This window comes from Lagenorhynchus albirostris, chromosome 6 (assembly GCF_949774975.1).
Source record: "Lagenorhynchus albirostris chromosome 6, mLagAlb1.1, whole genome shotgun sequence".
NCBI classification, from domain to species: Eukaryota; Metazoa; Chordata; class Mammalia; order Artiodactyla; family Delphinidae; genus Lagenorhynchus; species Lagenorhynchus albirostris.
The window spans coordinates 45,210,375-45,232,067 of record NC_083100.1 but is presented as its reverse complement, the minus strand read 5'-3'; the positions used below and the strand labels follow the sequence as shown (position 1 = coordinate 45,232,067).

Genomic DNA, 21,693 nt, shown 5'->3' with positions numbered 1-21,693 from the left:
AGAACTGCAGAGAAAAGTCTGACTTTCAGCTACAAATTTCTACAGGAACTGACTTTTCAGAAGAGCCAGATTTCTTTCAAATGAATGTGAGATAAGTTACGGCAATAAACAAAAGTGCATTAATTCTTACTTTTCAAGCATTCCACCTTTCTTCTTTTATTTAGAACAACATCACCTTAAAAAAAAAGAGAAGTACACCAAATTAACTCAACCTTTATATTGAGACCTCTATGTTTTAAAAAGCATAACACACATGGCTTCTAATAAAATTTGGAACACTGAGTTTAACCCCAATTCTAAAAAAGGCATTTACAACTTTAATGTCAATATTATGCTCATTTGTTTAAAAGTTTGCAGAGCGAATGTAAGATACCGTATCTCTAGGTTGTGATAGTACCTTCAATGAGACACAAATATAGGAGGATGAATACACAAGGGAAAATGTTTTATGTTAATTTTAAAGCAGAATAAGAACATACGAAGACAAGATATTTAAAATACAACATGCTTGACCCTAGTTTTAACTGTTATCTTCATTTGTCTTTAATATGTCATCAGTATCCAACAGCTAATTTTTATAAAACAGGTCCTATGTTAAATATAGAAAGATATTCTTGACCCAAAGACAAAGAGCTAAAAAAAGTATTCGTATAAACTGGTCGTATCTTTTTCTTTTTTTTCTCAGCTTTATTGAAATATAAATGACAAATGAAATTGTATATATTTAAGGTGTACAACATGATGAGTTGATATATATACACATTGTGAAATGATTACCACAATCAAATTAATTAATACATCCACATAGTTACGTGTGTGTGTGTGTGTGTGTGTGTGTGGTGAAAACACTTAAAATCTACTCTCAGCAAATTTCAAACATATATTGGCCTATGGTCAATATTCTTTATACTAGTGATATCTTCAAGGAAGCTGAGAAGCCTGATATCCACATTATTAATGAGAAAAAATCTTGAGCTAAAACTAATCTGTTGGGACACTTCATATAATGTTAATTTAGAGAATTTTTTTAAAAATAATTCACCTTAAGAAAAGGGAGCCAGTTTGAAGAGTGTATGTCATACAATTTTATTAAACAACCTTCCGTCTCATCAAAATTTTCATGCCTTTTCTGAAAACCAGTGAACTTAGTTCCTAAATATATCATTTCTGCTTAGAGAACAAACTTAATGCCTAGATCCTTTAAATTACTACTGTTCATAATAATATGAAAAAGATTGCACTTCTCTTAAGCATATCTTTCAAAACACCATTTAAATAGGCCTACTTCATTCACATGAGGTAAGCATTTTGGCATTCAGCTTTTATGCTCACAAAGTATAAAGGAATGCTCCTTTAAAAGCTTAGACAATATTTCTTTCCAATGTTCTCATCTGTTTCAAACATGGAGGAGGAACTATAATAACTTTTTAAAATAAGCAGATTCTTTCTTGCCTATTTAAAATTGCAGTGAAACAATCATACTTTCTTTTATTAGCTGTAAACACATTGGGTAATTGTAACACGAAAAGACTTTTAAACTTCTTGAATCCATCAGGGGTGTGGCACAAGATGATTAAAGTTGTATCTGCACACATAGATGGAAATGAGGAGAGGAGGTATGCTGTAGAGTCCCTAGATTCTAAAATTCTCCTTTTTCTGTGAAAATTTTTTACTGAATCAGCCAAACCTCTATACTCAAAATATTTAGCATTACTTCAGGTATGGAGAGGATATAAAAACAGGAACTTGAAGAGGTGATCTTCATGGCTGTATGTAGTATCCAGGTGGAAAAATCTCAGGACTCTCTCAAAGGCCTCTTGGCCACAAGGCACCAAAAATTGTTCTTAAATGACTTGCCTTCTCCCAAGCAAGCCTCTTTCAACAGACAAAAGTTCAGGCTCTGAGAAAATAAAATTTCACTGTTTCACAAAAATATAAATACTGAACAAGTACGTGATTTGTTGTTGGCAAAAATTTTTGCAGATGTTTAGAAACTTGTAATTTATTTTCTCAGTTACTGGCAAGCTATCAAAGTAATCCTCAAGAGCTAAAGTTGTATTCAAGCACAGTCCACAGCTAATGCTTTAAAAATTGAGACCTGGTTTTATTTTGGCAACCCCTAAGCTGATTCATTGTTAATAGCTGCTGAAATTTCAGTATCGTACATAAAATTAGGAAACAAGTCTAAAATTTTCGTTGAAGCAAATTTTTGACCATTTTAAGCCACACATACACATGATCATGATTCATATTTTTCCTTATTATTCCTTGCCAATTTTTGTTTTAAAAACTTTTTTTTTTTAGTGATTTGGAAACCTCTTTACATCCATATGAGGTATACAATATATTATATTATATCATATTATGTTGACCTACTAATGCCCAACAGAGCTAGCAGTGATATTCAATACATACAATAAGACTTGTTAAGATTTTCCCAGGAATCTGGAAGAGTTTTATGTTGCCAAGAGTAATTCAGTTTTCCCCTGAATTTCTCAACTAGGTTAATAAAATCCAGAAAGTCTTCAGAGTTAGTGACAAAATCATCTTTATAGTTTAATGCTCCCATCTATAGTTGAAGCAAAGAATAGAAATTAGATAGCAAAACTTGTTTTCAATTGCACAATTAATAAGTAAATGTTTAAGCGATTGTCAGATTTCCACTGGTATTAAGTTCTCACTACAAGCAAAAGTAAAATACCTACCGGCCCTAAGGAAAATTTACCTTGGTATGCCAATTTGTTGTTAATAAACAGATTTGGTATTTAACGCAGTCTCTTACTACTTAGCAAATTATGGAGGAAGACCATGATATTCTTCATAATTTAATTTTTGGATTTTTTTGAATGTGCAAAATATTACATCATCTCTCTTATTTTTCAGTTGTTGAAGGAGGATGCTCCCATCTTGGTCAGTCCTATGCGGATAGAGATGTCTGGAAACCAGAACCATGCCAAATATGCGTCTGTGACTCAGGATCTGTTCTCTGTGACGACATAATATGTGATGACCAAGAATTAGACTGTCCCAACCCCGAGATCCCATTTGGAGAATGTTGTGCAGTTTGCCCACAGCCTCCAACAGCTGTGAGTTTAAAGAAAATCTGTACATACTCAAGATTCATATTTAAACACATGAATAGTTCCTATGTCATAGGAGCCTGAAAGGAAGTGAAAGTAATGTCCAGCAAATAATCACATGGGTATTACCAGTAAAAACCTGTTAAAAACCAGGGATTGGATGCAATTTAGGATAAGAAATTGGGACACACTTCATGGGGAAATTGTTCCTATCTATGTCTTGTTTAATCTATATCTTTTCCATTTATTAGCCCACTCGCCCTCCTACTGGTCAAGGACCTCAAGGCCCCAAAGGAGATCCAGTAAGTAAACATTCTACAGTGAAAGGAAATTAGTTCCTTGATGAGTTTGCTTTCTTTTTTTCCCTTCTAATAACCTTTCCATATTTGAACTTTCATCATGTATACATTTCCTTTAGTACCACATATTTAAATAATGACACATGATAACTCAAACTGAGAATCCATAATTGTGCATGTAAAGACTCAGATTTCCCCAACTTTGTATAATGTCTTCATCCTTATTATTGGTTTGAAAAATAACATATAGGTCAATATACAAAGGAATAAATTACACTGAAATTATACACATGATTTGGGTACAAATGTATAGATTCCTGAGAAAACGTATCCCTTATGTTGATTTCTTATAAAGCATAGAAGCTACAATTTAATAATGATTCTAAATCACTAGGACTTTTCAGTGTTTTGTTTATTTTTATCTCTGATTTTTTTTTAGGGTCCTCCTGGTATTCCTGGGAGAAATGGTGATCCTGGTATTCCAGGACTGCCAGGTTCCCCTGGTTCTCCCGGCCCTCCTGGAATCTGTGAATCGTGCCCAACTGGTAGCCAGGTAATAAATTCCAGGACTAAAAGAGTGTCCTATTTAAAACTACCTGGTTCATTTTCTTTTCTTTAGTCTATATGACATCTCACTTCTGTGGATTTCTTATATCTATTCTCTGATTTTATGTACTTAACAAATTCCCATCTAGTGCTTATATATGCTAGGCACTCTTCTAAGTGCTTTATAAATATTCACTTTTCCTCATAATTCTAATGCTATTGCTACTATATCTTTGCAAAATTTCCCAGCTTCTAAGCAGGCATATAATATATGCATTAGGCTTGAAAAATGAACCATCAACTCCCCAAAGAATTAACCTAGAGAACTTAGGAATTGCTGTAACTATTCCCCTTATAATCCTGATGGTAAAGCCTCTGAAAGTCTGGACAAAAGCAGTTGAAGAGCTATGAGCACTCCTTAATGACTTCAAGTCCAGAGGATTATTCAAGCCTATGCAACTACTCTTGCCAAGCTTTCAGAGCATATCCTGCTCCTCTTGAAAAGCATGGCAACTCCCTAACTCTGCATGTAAAGCAGATAACTAAACAAATAAATAAGACAACATTTCTACTGCATGAAATTAGGAGAAATCAGAAAACATATATACAAATCACTGTGGGTTGAAAAAAAAGATTTTCAAAAATCAATTTGATAGGAAGCAAAGGATATAGTCTAACTTATTCTTATCTTGGTACCAAACAGAATCCATTGCTAGGCCTAGAATTCAAAATAAAATAATCTCCAAAACAATCCAATAAACACATGAACCTTTCTATTAAATCTCGTGCTTGTTTTCTATGGGGATGTTTACTTTTTGGCGAATCTGTTAGGTACATTAACTAAAAACTGGAGATATCAATTTTACTTGTATCATTAACTTTTGAGAAAGTAATTTGACATCTTCATTTTTTTCTGCTCAAAGTAAGAAAGTCAGATTATACGATCTCAAGGCTCTTTCAGCCTTCGTCTACGATCTTATGTTTCTAAGGCTGTAGATATCACTTAGAAATATTTTTAGTAAGAGCATGTAGAAAAAAATTATTTAGAAACAAATTGCATACAGTCAGTTGAAAGATTTGTGCATTGCCTAGGCAAGTATTTCTGTAAGACAGCTAATATCTAAAGTTACAGAGATAGAATTAGCAAGATAATTAAATAATACATACCACACTCTCTGGCATGCAGAAAACTTTCTATCAGTGAACAGATGTTGCATGCATTTCTTCTAAATGTTTCTGAAAAGAATTATGATCTATATATCAACATGATCTTATCTACCTCGTCTCTTTGCCACAGAACTATTCTCCCCAGTATGAGGCATATGATGTCAAGTCTGGAGTAACAGGAGGAATCACAGGCTATCCCGGGCCACCTGTATGTACAAGTGTTTGTCAGTATTTAGAGAATAATTTAGCCTTCCACTCTGTTAAATCTTGAATGGTTGTTCTTCTAGTAATACAGTGTTATGACAGAATTGTACAAAATAGCTTATTCTTTGTTAAGGCGGGAAAGAAAATGGTAGGTTTATCATGATCCTTCTTTCCTAACTCATTTTTTTCTTCACTGCCTCTTATTTCATGCTTGTTTTGCCGCTCCTTCCTTCTTTACAAAACCACCTATTCCAGGGGCACACCTGCCTTCATACTTAGGTCTCACACTCATATATTTCCTAATTTTAACCAAATTTTGTTATTTTTCACTTCCACTTTTCCTTTTCCTCACCTGAGAAAACCTTCTTTCAATGTCTGCTCACTATCCAAATGCTACTTTCTAGATGACAATCCACTTGATGGCAATCCAATATCACAATTCATCTCACCTCAAATCCTGAAATACATATATTTCCAGAATTTATCGAGTATTGAAGTTCATCTATTGTAAATGATATCAATTCACATTGTATGCAAAAGGTTCCCTTCAAGGTAAATGACTTGAAGTTTTGATAGAAGAAAAGAGCAAAAAAGCATTGAAACCTAGGCACGTGTGCTTGACGCATGGTGTCCCATGTAAATGACCCTTATTGAAGAATAGCTGTTAGGAGGAGCAGTACTATGGAAGGTTATCATTTTACTGCCAGAAACAGGTATGTATGTGTAAATGAGACATGAAGCTGGATTCCCAGGGATTATGGAAGATTGCTGCCCAGATCATTGGACCCCATAGTTGTGACTTCTAAAACTAGAGAGGACAAAATTTCAGCTATTAGATCTAAATGATCAGTTAAAGAAAGACCCTTAATTTGTAAAAAGTAAATTGTAAGAAGAGAATTTTATTCATCTTTAAAGTTTTAGAGCCTGTGAATTTTTTGTGTATATTTTAAAACCAGAAGGACAATTGTATTAACTATGTAAATGTAAACATCTGTTGTTACTCAGCTACGTTCACATTATGAATCCTATTTTTCAATCAGATATACTGTTTTTACTAAAAAGAAAAACCAAAAAAACTAAAAAATCCACTACTTATTAAGATTCCAGAAAAAAAGTTACAAGATAAAATCTAAGAAGAAACTCTAGTTTTATAAATTTATTATCAGTATTTATAAATAGTGTGCTACAAAACTGAAGATTTTCTAGTTTAACCTGTATTTCTGAACAATGATAAATCATTTACAATTTATTGTTGTCCCACGTACGATGAATCTTACACACGCAACTAAATCTTCATATCAACACAACTCAGTGATATAGTTAAGAACTTTTGGGTTGATTTACATCATTATTTTTAGAAACTGGGGTTTATACTATGCAGATCAATATTTTTCCACATTGAGTTGAGCTGCCAGGCAAAAATATGCTTCTTCACCAGTTCAAGTATCACCCTAATGTTGCAGAGATTCTCAAAGCATTTTGTATAGATTTTTCCAGATTTTGAAAGCACCTTTTGGGGAACTCAGGTCAACATTTTATAACACCAGTAATTTTTATTGACTCTGAGAGAATTTCATCTAGAGTGAAGTTTTTGTGATGAGATTTTCATTTAAAATTAATAAAATTAATTAATCCATGAATAGTTATCACATAATGAGGTATGCTGTTCTCATTTTTAAAGATGTCAGTATCATTCAAAACAGAGACATCTCTGATGCCTGGATAAAGTATATTTCAGATGCATTTATTTTGTACTTATCTTGCAAATTTTTGTTCCAGGGTCCGCCCGGCCCACCTGGTCCCCCTGGTACATCTGGTCATCCTGGTTCCCCTGTAAGTATAGCCATTAATGGTGATTTCTTCTTCATGCATATTATATGAATCAAGTTAATACAGATCTTCCTGTAATTTTGCCATTCCAGCAAGCATAATCCCAATTAAGTAGAGAAGTAGCAACCAAGAAATTATCATTCCTTCAAAGATGTTGGAATTTCACATTAAGTTCCTTTTAACTATTAGCAATTAAAACCTTGGTAAAATTAAAACACATATTTAATTTGCATGTCATATGGCTTCAAGTCTGAAACAATTCAGTTTCAGTGGAATTAAGTGTGTAGAATGGAATAAATTAACTCTATTTTGATCTGAAAAATTGTAGTTTCAATATTTATAAACTAGAATAAAATTCGCTGACTACATTCACAAATTCTGATTTCATACTGTCTTCACGATGTAAATGAATCATATGAAGATTAAGTTAGTTTAAAAATATTTATGTATTATTCTATCCACTAGGGTGCTCCAGGATACCAAGGTCCCCCTGGTGAACCTGGGCAAGCTGGTCCTGCAGTAAGTAACAATTATACCTATATTTAATAAATTAACAGTTCTAGATAGAAACCACCTTCATTTTCTAAAACATAACCGTCGAATGCTACAAAATATAGATCAAATTTATTTAAAATAAAAAATTGTACTTTTATGATCGTTGAACTGGTTTCAAAGATCTTTTGGACTCAATGGTTTCGATATCTTAAGAGACACTTACTATTTTAATCTAGGAATTTCCTGGCTAATTAGCCACCACCACAGTCCACTTCTTAGTGAGAATACAAATCGTCTTTGTCTTAAACATAGATTAATTATCCCGTAGCCACTCAGTTCACCTGCATGTCTACTCTTCTGAAATATAATTTTAAAATTAATTTAGTAGAAATAAGCATAGTCTAACAAAGTCCACCAAGAAAACATGCTGTGTAAATAAGGTGAAGTTAGTTTAATATTTCAAAGTATTTGAAAATACCTATACATTTAAAATTTCAATATCTCAAAAAATGTAGAAGTGCATTTGGGTTTATAAATACACACATGTGATATAAAATACTGATACATGGTACTTTTAATTTTCATAAAAAATAAGTTAATAAACAGTAACAACTGGATTTAATATAGGTATATTATTAACTTGGTGTGTCATTTTCATGATGAGAAACATAGATAGTATTTTTTAAAAGGAGTTTTTTTCTAGAAATACACATAGTTAGAATAATAAATTTGATTGTAACAGAAAAATCTACAGATATATTTGTTTTTTATTTCCTTTTTTTCAGGGTCCTCCAGGATCTCCTGGTGCTATAGGTCCATTAGGTCCTGCCGGAAAGGATGTAAGTTTTTAGGAATTGAATGGGGATACAGCAAAATTCAAGTTGGAATATTCTAAATAGTATATCCCATGTTCTAGAATCTCAAAGAGAAAAACCTTACTCAAAACATTGTTGATATCTTAATAACTTTTTAGCTCATATTAATCTCTGAAAATCTACATAGTATTTGCATGGCTACATATACCAGTTTCTGAATTCCAAGCCAACAAAACCCCCAAATGTGCTTCTTGACTCTGTCAGGAAGAGTCATCCAGTGAATACAACACTTAACTAGAGAAGACACTGCTTCTCTCTGTCTCTTGTAATAAAGAAATTTGTATCTGTTCTTTATGAACTTGAAAACTTAAAAACACAATTAATATTATGTCAGTCTTTCTTTCCCATTTAATTTCCAATGGCAAATTCTTCCCACTGGATTGAGAGGTGGTCATAATACTTGTTTGGAGTGATGCCTGCATTTTTTATAAGTTTATATCAAGGTGGGAGAAGCTCTCCCCATTCCTTTTACTAGGAAAGCTGTTCTCACAACCATATGTTTAGTCCAACCATTTTCATGAGTCCTTGGTGAGAAAAATGCAAAATAATCAGTTCACTAATTGGTTACAATGAGTTTTCTCTTACACAAGCTCCCATATATTCTTTTATTTCTCCACCTAGGGGGAATCAGGAAGACCCGGACGGCCTGGAGAGCGAGGACTGCCTGGCCCTCCAGTAAGTTTTCAGCGTGCAATGAATTAGTTGGAGTAATCACAATGATCTTAGGTTGAAAATTATTATATAATTAAATTAAACTTAAAAAGGATAATACTACTGGATTGTGAGTCTATTTGAAAGTTCATTAGTATCTTTTTTATTCCTTATTTTTAGGGTATTAAAGGTCCAGCTGGCATGCCTGGATTCCCTGGTATGAAAGGACATAGAGTAAGTACAGTTTCTAAATTGACTCTAAGTTGTTGCATTTGGCTATGTTTACTTACCTAATTTTATTACCAATTTACTTACCAATTTTATTGGACAATTGAGTGTGTGCCAAAAATGATTGATTCTGACTAGTTGTTTTGATTTTCTAAGTCTATCAACTTTATTTGTTGATCAAATCAATTAGTTATTTTAGATAAAGTAATAAAGCTGATTTTAAGTGTATGGAAAATATTTGCAAAACAGTAAGTTTCGGGGCTTCCCTGGTGGCGCAGTGGTTGAGAGTCCGCCTGCCGATGCAGGAGACACGGGTTCGTGCCCCAGTCCGGGAAGATCCCACATGCGGGGGAGCGGCTGCGCCCGTGAGCCATGGCCACTGAGCCTGCGCGTCCGGAGCCTGTGCTCCGCAACAGGAGAGGCCACAACAGTGAGAGGCCCGCGTACAGCAAAAAGAAAAAAAAATTTAAAAAAAAATAAATAAATAAAACAGTAAGTTTCGTACTGCCACTGTCAGAAAAGATGAAAATATACTATTGAGAACTGTTCTTGACTTAGTCAATATGATTTACAGATCGAATCAAATGACTTATTCTATGCAAAACATTAGATAGAGTAAACCAGCTGAGCCAAAAATGGATCACATAGACATAAAAATCTATGAAACTGATACTTGCCTAATGCTACATTTAAAGCCAATTCCTAATTGGACTAAATTGTACTTTCTAATTATTTCATGTTTTTAACTGTAAAATCAGTGTCCAAGGTCTTCAATGCACTTAAAAGAGTTTTAAATTATTCATGTCAATGTTGAAAATAGTGCTATGTGGTAAAGCTAGCTATAAAAAATTTAATGTAAAGTTCTTAACTGTTCTGAATTGTTAACAGATCTTAATATTTTTACTACTTTTATCTATTTCAAAGGGCTTTGATGGACGAAATGGAGAAAAAGGTGATCAAGGTGCTCCTGGATTAAAGGTAAATCATAACAAAATCATATTTTCATAAATAAATTTATTTAAATATTATAGCTATATTTAAGATTTATATTTTAGGGTTTGCCTTTTTCTAAAACATACCTGAGTTTTGCATTTTAAGAGCTAAATAACAGTGACTAATTGAGATGTTCTCTTAAAACTTCCATGAAAGCTGATAACTTGAACTGTCTAGATTAGAAATGACTGAGCGCCCCTGAGTAACACGTTGATTACTTCTGTTTAGTCTTCAAGTTTTTAAAATGCAAAAACTGAGATTTATAGCATATAAGATTGCTAACAAAAATTTGGTATTGTTAAAATGTAATCTTTTTCTTGGTTCCATGTGTTTTTTATAATATGCTGTGTTGAAAAAGTTATAAATTTCTCCTCCTGTTATACAAAATGGTGACACATTTTATATGTTTCTAGGGTGAAAATGGCCTTCCAGGTGAAAATGGATCTCCTGGAGCAATGGTAATTATGTTTCTTATCATACAATTTTCAGTTTTACTACTAACTTCCACCTAACGCAAAACTTGCCTCGCTCACTCTGCAACCATTCTCACAAATATCTAGTTTAAAATAAGACCACACTTTTAATTTTATTCTGTAGGGTCCAAGAGGACCTGCTGGTGAGAGAGGACGACCAGGACTTCCTGGAGCTGCAGTGAGTATTCTTACTGACATTACACAATTACAATCCGAGTCACCGAGAAGTGTCTCAGTCAGTTTTCAGGCTGTGACAATCTGCAAGAAGTTTTCTATAAAATTGCATTTAAAGTCACCTCCATAAGGATTTTAGCCATAACGATATGCAAACAAATAAGTGTTTTATAGTTATTATCTGTTGAGGATTTTTTTTAACGTGTTAACTTGGCATATTTATGCATTAATTTGCCTTCAGTTCTGTAAAACACAGAATCCAATCTTCCTACATCAGACCATTGCTGTGCCTATCAGAATTTCAACAATTTCCCTCTAAAGGTATATAATTATCAAGCAGATTTTAATACACTTGAGGAAAAGTCTGACTCAATTGAGTCAGACTTTTAGTTAAAATATTACTTGTGACCAGCCTTTCAGAAAGAAGATATTTGAGACCAACTTCTCTTTTTAGGGGGCTCGAGGTAATGATGGAGCTCGAGGAAGTGATGGACAGCCAGTAAGTAACTTTTTATCTAACCCTGATGGGCTTAGTGTAATGAGAGATTATGGAATTTTGGAGTAGTGGAATAACATGGATTGTAGACCTAAAACTCAACGTTGTTCATAAATATCTGATTCAAACTGACACTAATCCCATAAACAAAATCTAGAAACAATCTAGAAACGGTAAGCCCATAAACAAAATTCTGATACTCTTTATTATACTTGGCCAGTTACTAACATCTGTATGGTGCTTATAATGTTAGTTAAGGGCCAATATTGGATATGACAATTAAAAGAGTCCTGCAAAATAGATAATAATGCTATCTGTATTTTATAAATGAGAGCTCAAGGCTAAGTGACCTGCACAAAGTCACCAGAATTCATGGCATAAGTTGTCGGGCATGGGGGATCCAAATTTTCTTTTTATTTTACCACACTATTTCTCCACATAATGTTCATCACTGACGATAAATACTGTTTTTATCTAATTTTCCTCTGTATTTTGTATGTACCCACTTATTATTTACCAGTAGTGTTAGTTTTCTTTTACTTGATTAAGAGCTCTTGAAATGCTATTTATTTTTTTAGGGTCCCCCTGGTCCCCCTGGAACTGCAGGATTCCCTGGTTCCCCTGGTGCTAAGGTAAACATGTATTTCTGTAGAAGAATGTAAAATATATCTTTGAGACAACAGAAAATCATTGGGCTGCGCCTTGAAAGTGATTTTTTTTAACAGTCAAGTGGATTTCTTTGAGCTATATAGATCTTTAAAGCCCTGTTCTTGATTCCAAAAGGGATTTTATCCCTGGCCTTTTGCTATTCTGATCTCTTCTGTTGTCTTTTCTTTTTTCCCAGTCTCTTTCTGCAAACAGAGATAACACAGTCACACACATAGTTACCATTTTTCTCTGCCTATATGATTAATGAAACTTTGCTTTAATTATCATACTGCTTCAGCTTTTGGGAGATGGGTTTAAACAGGACTGACTAGCAAACTGGCCAAGAGATTAGAAGTGGCAAGGGAGACTGACTACTTAGGGTTTTATCCCTTAGGGTGAAGTTGGACCTGCGGGATCTCCTGGTTCTAGTGGCTCCCCTGGACAAAGAGGAGAACCTGGACCTCAGGGACATGCTGGTGCTCCAGGTCCTCCTGTAAGTACCAAATATGGCTGATTAAGGGAGAGCATTGCTACACTTTATTTCATGAAAGCATATGTTCTAATGTTGCTATCAATTCAAATAATTTTTTTGCAAAGAAATGTTGCTTAGTGCTCTGCAGTAACTCTACTATTGATTTGACTAGTACTGAAATTAGTTTTGCGGTCTGCACTTTTCTAGAATTTATGAATTTTATGGTTATATGACACAGAATAAGTAGAGGATGGACAGTTATCTGATACTTTGAAGACTGTGCCCCAAACTAATCACCAATCAGAAAAATTTGGAAAAGAAACAAGACCAAAAACCTCTTCTCTATGTACTTATTTAATAATTTAGACCAAGTGCATATTATCTTTAATTTATTCAGATAATGATCATTTTTTGCGACATTTTATGTGTTGTGCTGTAGTTGGAAGAATCACCTAATCTCTATAAAGCACAACACCCATCAATAAATTTATTTTAGTTATATAAGCAACTTCAAAAATATATGTACTATTTGCATTCTTATTAATATGCTCTTTTCCCCCTCTAGGGCCCTCCTGGGAGTAATGGTAGTCCTGGTGGTAAAGGTGAAATGGTAAGATGCCCCCACCACTCACCCACATTCAGCCACACACATATTATTGGCTTCCTCTGCATTTTGCAGGACAATACATTTAAGTTAGCTATTTAGAAAAGAAAGTTCAAGTTTGCCTAATGTTAATGTTCTTGGATTGTTTCTAGGGTCCTGCTGGCATTCCTGGGGCCCCTGGACTGATAGGAGCCCGCGGTCCTCCAGGACCCTCTGGTACAAATGGTGCTCCCGGGCAGCGAGGTGCTGCAGTAAGTTGTCTATTTTTCCTTTATTGTCTGAAAGGTGTGGCTTATTTCTCACAGTAAAAAAAGAAATAGCAGGTTCTTTGTTCTTGTTCCATTGAATTTATATTGATTTCACTCTGGTTTTATAATTGAATGAGGTATGACTGGTGATTATTTTGTTAGTATATTTTCCACACTTTTAAACCAAGATTATGTCCAATTTAGGGTGAACCCGGTAAGAATGGAGCCAAAGGAGAGCCAGGACCACGTGGGGAACGCGTAAGTATCGCCCTAACAGATTTGATTATTTCTTAGAAATGTATACCATAATCAGGAAATAAACAGGTAAAAAATTAGCAATGAAATTCAGTCATTATTTCTTTATTGACCTCCTTTCACAGGGGGAGGCTGGTTCTCCAGGTATTCCAGGACTTAAGGGTGAGGATGGCAAAGACGGTTCTCCTGGAGAACCTGGTGCGAACGGACTTCCCGGAGCTGCAGGAGAAAGGGTACGTTTCCCACGGGCATCGAAAAGGAAAACAATCATAGAACTTCACCTTCACTGTGAGGCAACCGTGTTTGTTCTTAATTTGAGTAGTAGTCAATCCCAAATATTGTTCTGAAGCATTTCATAATATGAGAATTATGAAAAAGTTTTGACACTTTGGACTTAAATATTTGCCTTTCACTATTTCAGGGTATGCCTGGATTCCGAGGACCTGCTGGAGCAAATGGCCTTCCAGGAGAAAAGGTAGATAACTTTAGTTTTCAATGTTCAGAAATGTTGGTGCTACACATAGGTATATTCTTCTATATAGTTTCCCATTAATTAACACCTAACTATCTGAATGAAATATATTGGAGTTAAAAAAATAATAATTCCCAATGTAAAACAATGATTGCATTCCCTGCTGAGCCATTCTTTTAGCTTTGTAACTAACGTTATTTAACCTCTATGAGAATTCTTTAATTTATCTGTCAATTGGGAACTATTTATCTCAGTATCATTGCAAGAATAAGTTAGACTAAAATGCCTGAAAGTTCTTTGGAAACTCTGAAGTGCAGTGCAAATCTGATTTCATAACATCAAAGATATTTGATTTTATATGCACCAAACTATACTGCTAAGCCCACTAAATATTGCTTTCTTCAGCATGTGATGTTCATCAAAGTTGCCTTAAAATATATCCAGTATGACAACCCAAGCTAATAGGTAATGGTGATTTACGCTGAGCATGCCAGCAACACCCCAACTCTCTTTAAGGGACCAAAAGAAGTTCTCTAGTTGCAACCTAAGTACTGTCAACGTCTAGGTCAATGAAGGCTCTTTTACATACATGTTGATTTATTTCATCATGTAGGGTCCCCCCGGGGAGCGTGGTGGTCCAGGCCCTGCAGGGTCCAGAGGAGCTCCTGGAGAACCTGGCCGAGACGGCCTCCCTGGAGGTCCAGGATTGAGGGTAAAGAGGAACATTATTTGCTTGACACTGTCATTTACTAAGAGGAAAAGCAAATGAAGAACGTTCAAAAATAACTTAAATCAGACTATACATTTTGTAGGCTCAAAACAGAACAAAACAAAATTCTCTGAAGAAAACTTAAGCTAGTATAGATTGAAGAACAGAAAATAGAATACTTGACGAAGATATTTACAGACAGAAAAACATGTGTGCAAATATGAAGCTCATATGTCCACATATGTCAGTGGAAAGCTCAAAATTTTACAGATAGGTGCTTTTAGTTTTTTTTTAATTATCATCTTAAAATCAGCTGACTGACTGAATTCTTCAATTTAGGGTATGCCTGGTAGTCCTGGAGGACCAGGAAGCGATGGGAAACCAGGGCCTCCCGTAAGTACATTTTTAGCATCTCATTTTACAAGTCCAGAGAATAATGAAACACACAATTTGGACTAGGCTTGATGTATATTGTATAGCCTTGGTATGTACATTGTATATTTTGATCAGATTTTTATGAAACCTCTATTAATATAATTTTTTCTCATTAGGGAAGTCAAGGAGAAACTGGTCGACCAGGTCCTCCAGGCTCACCTGGTTCCCGAGGTCAGCCTGGTGTCATGGGTTTCCCTGGTCCTAAAGGAAATGATGTGAGTTCCTTCCTTCATTTCTTCAATAAATATTTGACAAAAGGTCTTTTACTTTCTATATGGGAGTGCAGATAGCCAAAAATTGATCTCCACTTCAAAGCACAGAAGAGTATATGAAAATCAAAATACCATGTGAGAAGGGAGCTAAAGTATTTTTTCTGGAGTTTTGGGCAAAGAGTGGAACATTTATGGAAACCTAGTTCTCGAAAGTAGTTTTCGGTTGTGGATGTATGCATGTGTGTGTAGGGGACAGATCAAAAACATGAGAGAACACTATAATGAATAATTTCCTTTTGAGAATAAGTAAATACTGGCTACTTCTTTAGGGCGCTCCTGGAAAGAATGGAGAACGTGGTAGTCCTGGAGGTCCTGGCCCTCAGGTATGTAGCTTTCATCCACTCATTTCCAGTCTTCTAGTAGAAGCATTTCTCTCCAACTCTATGACTTCTATTATCTTTATCTCTGCTTCCATAACTGCTTTTTTTTTTTCAGGGTCCTGCTGGAAAGAATGGCGAGACTGGACCTCAGGGTCCCCCAGGACCTACCGTAAGTTTACTCACATAAATTGGAAATGGAAGTGGATGGGACTGGGGCCAAGGGAAGACTTTGGGAATTATACAATCTCTGACACTATATCATTATAGTTCACCAAAGCAATTACAAAACTTGTTTAGTTAGTTAGCTAGCTAAATACTAATACTGAGTAAAGTTTATGTTGTACATGTCTCCCTTGCATCACTTCCACAAGCCAGACTCTGACCTCCTTTACACCATTAATTTTTAAATTAAGCAACTGGCCTGATGAAATTAAAACTGTGTGAACTAAATATGAAAGGATATCTTATAATGAAGCATCTCAATATTTTTTTGTACATAGGGGCCAGGTGGTGACAAAGGAGACATAGGAAGCCCTGGTCCACCAGGATTACAAGTAAGAATTTGTTACTTAAATGTCATTGGGCACCTACTTTTATCAGTACTTTCCTTTGATAGTTGTATTTGTTGAGTTAATCAGCTGTTCAGTTTTTTGTGACACTAAAAGATTATAATGCATCTTAAGCTTAAAATGTGTGGATCTGACTTCTACCTTGAAATAAAACAATAGGCAATGTTAATAGGCATAACTTCCATGCCTATTCTAGAAGGAGTGCATTAATCATTTTTTTAAAAAAATAAAGTTCACATAATTCTATATGCTTATACTTATTTTTATTGTAATTTAAATGTATATAGCTAAATTCATCTCACCACATTCATCAATTCATTTTTATATACAGCAACAGAAAGAATTGAGGGAGATGAACATAGGTTTGTAAGATATGACTATCACCTCTCTATCGTTGGGTTTTGAGAGCTACATATTTTTTACACGTAAAAAGACTGCTAAAACCATTTTTTGAATACTTTGCGGAAACATACTTACATGAGAGAAGCTTTTCTATGAGCAATGTTTGAAGTGATTACACAATACAAATATGATTCTTTGTAGGGCTTGCCTGGAACGGGTGGTCCTCCGGGAGAAAATGGAAAACCTGGTGAACCTGTAAGTTGCTTGCCATTTTTTCAAAACTCAGAAACCAAAAGAATAAATACGAATCATTTATAAATTATTAACTTCTGCATTTTCATGCCATGGTATCTGAGATTTAACAATTAGTTTTGAAATATTCATTAATAAAACAAAGAAAAATTATTCAGTCATAACTATTCCATGGAAAGTTTGAATTTTACCATAAAATAAAAGGAACTCAAGGAAGAGTATACAGCTCAAGATTGGACAAATTATACAGTATGCAAGTCAAGTGTGTATTTTGCTTATACTTATATAACGTATATTCTGATAGAGGCCTAATCATGCAATGCCAATCTCCTAGGGCCCAAAGGGTGAGGCTGGTGCACCTGGAATTCCAGGAGGCAAGGTAAATATTTCCATTTATTTTCTCATTTCTTCAGCATGTTATAGAGCAGTTGATTAGTGACACATTTTTAGTACAGCAAACCAAAATATTCCTTTTTTTAGAAGCACGACATTGCAAATGTTTGGTGAATACACTTAGGGTAACCCGAGACATTTCCAATACATTAAATTTGCATCATCTGGAAAATGAAATTTTCTGACATGAATAAACACTGTAGAGTCAACTATGGACCTGAAATTTCAAAAGAAAACTTTTCTAGTGCATTGGCTCTCTATAGAAAAACTGTTTTGGCAGAGGAACTTTAAAAATTTGCCTTTGTGATAAAATAATAATAATATTGTCAAAGCTAGCTCATCAGACCAGCTATCCAAGTTTCCTTGTTTAGATTAACTAATTTTGTGTTTCCGTTTCTCACTCAGTTGATCAAATGTCTTTTATAATTATAAAAATTTCTAAATTGTTCAAAAATGTAAGTTAAGAACCTTGTAGTCTATATCAAAACAATACAATTTAGGGTGTTTTTGCTTTGTTTTTAGCCTTGGTTTTCCTAACAGGGATATTCCATTTTCCTACTACAGGGTGATTCTGGTGCCCCTGGTGAACGTGGACCTACTGGACCTGCAGGGCCCCCTGGGCCTAGAGGGGGAACTGGCCCCCCTGGTTCTGAAGGAGGAAAGGTAACTCCACATAATTCAATTCACCTAGATTTTACAAAATGCATTTCATTTCTTTCTTGTGATTTACTATTTCTCCTTTAATTTCAGGGCCCTGCTGGTTCCCCCGGGCCACCTGGTAATGCTGGTTCACCTGGTCTGCAAGGAATGCCTGGAGAAAGAGGGGGTCCTGGAGGCCCTGGTCCAAAAGGTGATAAGGTACCAACTTATTCTCTGTTAATTATGTAATAAAACAGACTTTGTTGGTTAAAGGAAGGCAACATTTCTGGAAAGTAATCTATTTTCAAAATTAATATTATCATTTTACTTATTTATTTATTTATATATATATATTTTTCATTGGAGCAAAATTGCTTTACAATATTGTGTTAGTTTCTGCTGTACAATGAAATGAATCTGGTTTATGTATACCTATAACCCCTCCCTCCTGGACCTCCCTCCCACCCCTCCCCCATCTAGTAAGTGTAATTTGAGATGGATTTCTAAAGCAACTTTTTAAGCAGAACACCTACTATACGTTGCAGCTAATCTTGAGAGTTTGTCCTCTTCTTGGCATGTTTTCAGTGAAAATACCTCTAATCTGATGACACTGGGTTTTATTTGACAGGGTGAGCCCGGCAGTTCAGGTGTCGATGGTGCTCCAGGGAAAGATGGTCCAAGGGTGAGTACTTGAATTGGGGAGAAACAGAATTTATCTGTATGTGATATGGAGTAGTTCCTCACCTCAACTTCTATTTTTTCCAAAAACTCCTCATGATAAGTTAGACCATACTTTACCACCTTCTGGGCATTAAGAAGACCCAAATGACATGATTGTTAAAATTCCTGATTTCTATCACTAATAGTTCAACAGTGACCTAAGAATGGAAAAAAATCTCAAAAGTATGATAAATGTTATAAGCTGAAGTCATAAGTCACTAAAATTCAATGCTGATAAAGGAACTTTTTGATTTTAAAAAACATTGAAATTCCATGGTACATTCATACCATGGAATATTACTTAGCAATAAAAAGTTGATACATGCAACAACTTATACAAACACCAAGGACATCATGCTGAGTGACAAAGACAATCTCAAAAGGACGTACTGCATGATTCCATTCATGTAACATTTGTGAAATAACGTAATTATATAGAACAGCTTTATGGTTGCCAAAATTGAGGAATAGGGGAGAGGGAGATGGGTGTAACTATAAAGAGGTGACATGAGGGAGTCTTTTATGATGATTGTACCTTTGAATATCTTGATTGTGGTGGTGGTCATGTGAGGCTACGCATAATAACATGTCATAGAACTACATACACACACACACACACACACACACACACAAATGAGTGCATGTATAACTGGTGCGAACTGTATAAGCTCTATGGGTCGTACCAATGTCAATTGCTTTGTTTTGATACTATATCATAGTTGTGTAAGATGTAATCCTGAAGGAGGCTGGGAGAAAGATGCACAGGATTCTGCTGTATATTTCTTTGCAAACTTCCATGAATCTATATAACTATTTAACTATTATAAATAAAAATTGAAAAAAAACACATTACAATCAATTCTATTCACATTAGTAAACACCTAGATATGACTGTAGCAAATAAACATGATAACTAAGCCGTTAGATAGACGTTATCTTTACTGTAGTTGCCTTAAACAAATTCATAAATGCTTCACTTTTAACAGACTAGATGAGTAAGCCATCATACAATTTTTTAAAAAATCTAATATTTTATTTATGTAATATAAGTAAAACTTTAATATTTGAAAACTTCAATGTGAAAACTGTAATATATGTAACAATACTTTAAGTGGTTAAATGAAATATTTTGAATTACCATACAATTGAATAAGGCAATGCACTTTAATTTTAAAAGATACGACTGTGAAATCTTATATCACATCTTATTTATCTTCTGCAATAGAAAGGAAAAATGAATCTATAACTTGCCACTGAATTATATAATCCATAAAATCTTATATTTACTAAGCTCTGCAGTATTTACACACTGAGTGAAGAGCATATCATTCAAGCTATCAAAGCAATCATATTGTCTAGTTTATTAGATGAACAGTATGTCCTTATATATGCTCTTTGATTAATAAGGAAAATGGTGCTTTTTATCTTCGAAATTAAAGTATATTTCTATTTTCTTTAGGGTCCTACTGGTCCCATTGGTCCCCCTGGCCCAGCTGGTCAGCCTGGAGATAAGGTAACGCTTGACACTATTTAGAAATGGAAAATGTCTTTTGTCGTCATTGTTGTTTGGATGCAGGGCAATATAAATTATTTTTCTCTTTTTTAAGGGTGAAAGTGGTGCCCCTGGACTTCCGGGTATAGCTGGTCCTCGTGGTGGCCCTGTAAGTGTTTAAGACATTTCAACATAATTTTAAGCCCACACAGGCAGCAGCTACCTGTGCTTCCCTCTTTAGCAATTCTGCTTGTGGTCCTGAGTCTCAATGACGGGATACTGTCTTTAGGCATCATATGACATGCAAGGCAAGGTTAAAGTTCTTAAATCTAAAATTCAGAAGAGACCATTTCAAGTCTTACCATCTTTCCTAAATAATTCTGGAAAAAATATAAAAATTGCACAAGTAATATGCATCTGTAAATGAGTATTTCTTAAAGCTATAGGATCTTTGCCTGAGCCTCCTTCTAGATCTAAAATTCTCTACCTTCAGGGTTTGCAGACTCAGGAGAGATATTTAGTAAATGCTTTTAATTAATTAATTTAATGATTGATTTCTCAAAACTTTTACCATATTTTAATTTTTTTAAATCCTTACATTTTAGAAGTTATACAAGTAAGTCTTTTAAACACTTCAAAATTCTTAAATTATTTTTCTTGCAAATAATATCACAGTCAAAAGCAGAAGGAATCAATGGTTCTGGTGTTGTCTACTTTGAATTTTATTGAGAAATGGAAAAGTCTTCAGAGGTTAAGCTACATTAGTTAGCTTTGCACACTAACACTATCTTTTCTTAGCTTAAAGGAAAGATAAGATGATACAGAGGATGACGTGTGCTCCCAATGGGAAGATGTCTTCACTGTGACTAATGAGTATATTTTTCAATTAAGGGTGAGAGAGGTGAACATGGGCCACCAGGACCTGCCGGCTTCCCTGGTGCTCCTGTAAGTATGAACATTAAAACATACATATCATACAGCCCAGAATCACTATCTCACTGAAAAATAGCAGAAGTATAAGTCAAGTCTGAATTCTAATCTATCTCAACCACTCATTCCTTATGGGGGTTCATTTATCCACCTCCTTTTTTTTTTTTTTACACATTATCTCTATTCTTACTGTTTAAACGATGGAGATAAAAACACCTGGCCTGTCTTTATGCCAGGTAAATGAGGCTAACATTACCCTAGACCTAAAGCACTCTGAAAATTTGAAAGGTTCTTCCATTATTAGATGGTACTAATTAAAATTTGCTCTAAGCCCCATCTTTCTCAAATGCATTTACTGGTGATTGCTTTGAAATGCACAGTCCTCGGAGAGAGGTTCTCCTTTATGACAA

The 21,693-nt window shown here is 34.7% G+C and overlaps 1 protein-coding gene across 1 annotated transcript in view; it reads left to right on the top strand.

Annotated features, from left to right (window-relative positions):
- COL3A1 (collagen type III alpha 1 chain) overlaps window positions 1–21,693 on the top strand; it is a 38,704-nt gene that overhangs the window by 7,038 nt on the left and 9,973 nt on the right. The window contains exons 2-35 of the mRNA XM_060152471.1: window positions 2,884–3,086; window positions 3,332–3,382; window positions 3,819–3,932; window positions 5,223–5,300; window positions 7,076–7,129; window positions 7,592–7,645; window positions 8,407–8,460; window positions 9,118–9,171; window positions 9,328–9,381; window positions 10,300–10,353; window positions 10,782–10,826; window positions 10,966–11,019; window positions 11,470–11,514; window positions 12,090–12,143; window positions 12,554–12,652; window positions 13,197–13,241; window positions 13,388–13,486; window positions 13,688–13,741; window positions 13,864–13,971; window positions 14,160–14,213; window positions 14,824–14,922; window positions 15,259–15,312; window positions 15,471–15,569; window positions 15,896–15,949; window positions 16,062–16,115; window positions 16,447–16,500; window positions 17,059–17,112; window positions 17,444–17,488; window positions 18,067–18,165; window positions 18,253–18,360; window positions 18,770–18,823; window positions 20,321–20,374; window positions 20,469–20,522; window positions 21,245–21,298. Coding sequence (XP_060008454.1) covers window positions 2,884–3,086; window positions 3,332–3,382; window positions 3,819–3,932; window positions 5,223–5,300; window positions 7,076–7,129; window positions 7,592–7,645; window positions 8,407–8,460; window positions 9,118–9,171; window positions 9,328–9,381; window positions 10,300–10,353; window positions 10,782–10,826; window positions 10,966–11,019; window positions 11,470–11,514; window positions 12,090–12,143; window positions 12,554–12,652; window positions 13,197–13,241; window positions 13,388–13,486; window positions 13,688–13,741; window positions 13,864–13,971; window positions 14,160–14,213; window positions 14,824–14,922; window positions 15,259–15,312; window positions 15,471–15,569; window positions 15,896–15,949; window positions 16,062–16,115; window positions 16,447–16,500; window positions 17,059–17,112; window positions 17,444–17,488; window positions 18,067–18,165; window positions 18,253–18,360; window positions 18,770–18,823; window positions 20,321–20,374; window positions 20,469–20,522; window positions 21,245–21,298 — 2,363 coding nt within the window. The remainder of the gene's footprint in view (window positions 1–2,883; window positions 3,087–3,331; window positions 3,383–3,818; window positions 3,933–5,222; window positions 5,301–7,075; window positions 7,130–7,591; window positions 7,646–8,406; window positions 8,461–9,117; window positions 9,172–9,327; window positions 9,382–10,299; window positions 10,354–10,781; window positions 10,827–10,965; window positions 11,020–11,469; window positions 11,515–12,089; window positions 12,144–12,553; window positions 12,653–13,196; window positions 13,242–13,387; window positions 13,487–13,687; window positions 13,742–13,863; window positions 13,972–14,159; window positions 14,214–14,823; window positions 14,923–15,258; window positions 15,313–15,470; window positions 15,570–15,895; window positions 15,950–16,061; window positions 16,116–16,446; window positions 16,501–17,058; window positions 17,113–17,443; window positions 17,489–18,066; window positions 18,166–18,252; window positions 18,361–18,769; window positions 18,824–20,320; window positions 20,375–20,468; window positions 20,523–21,244; window positions 21,299–21,693) is intronic.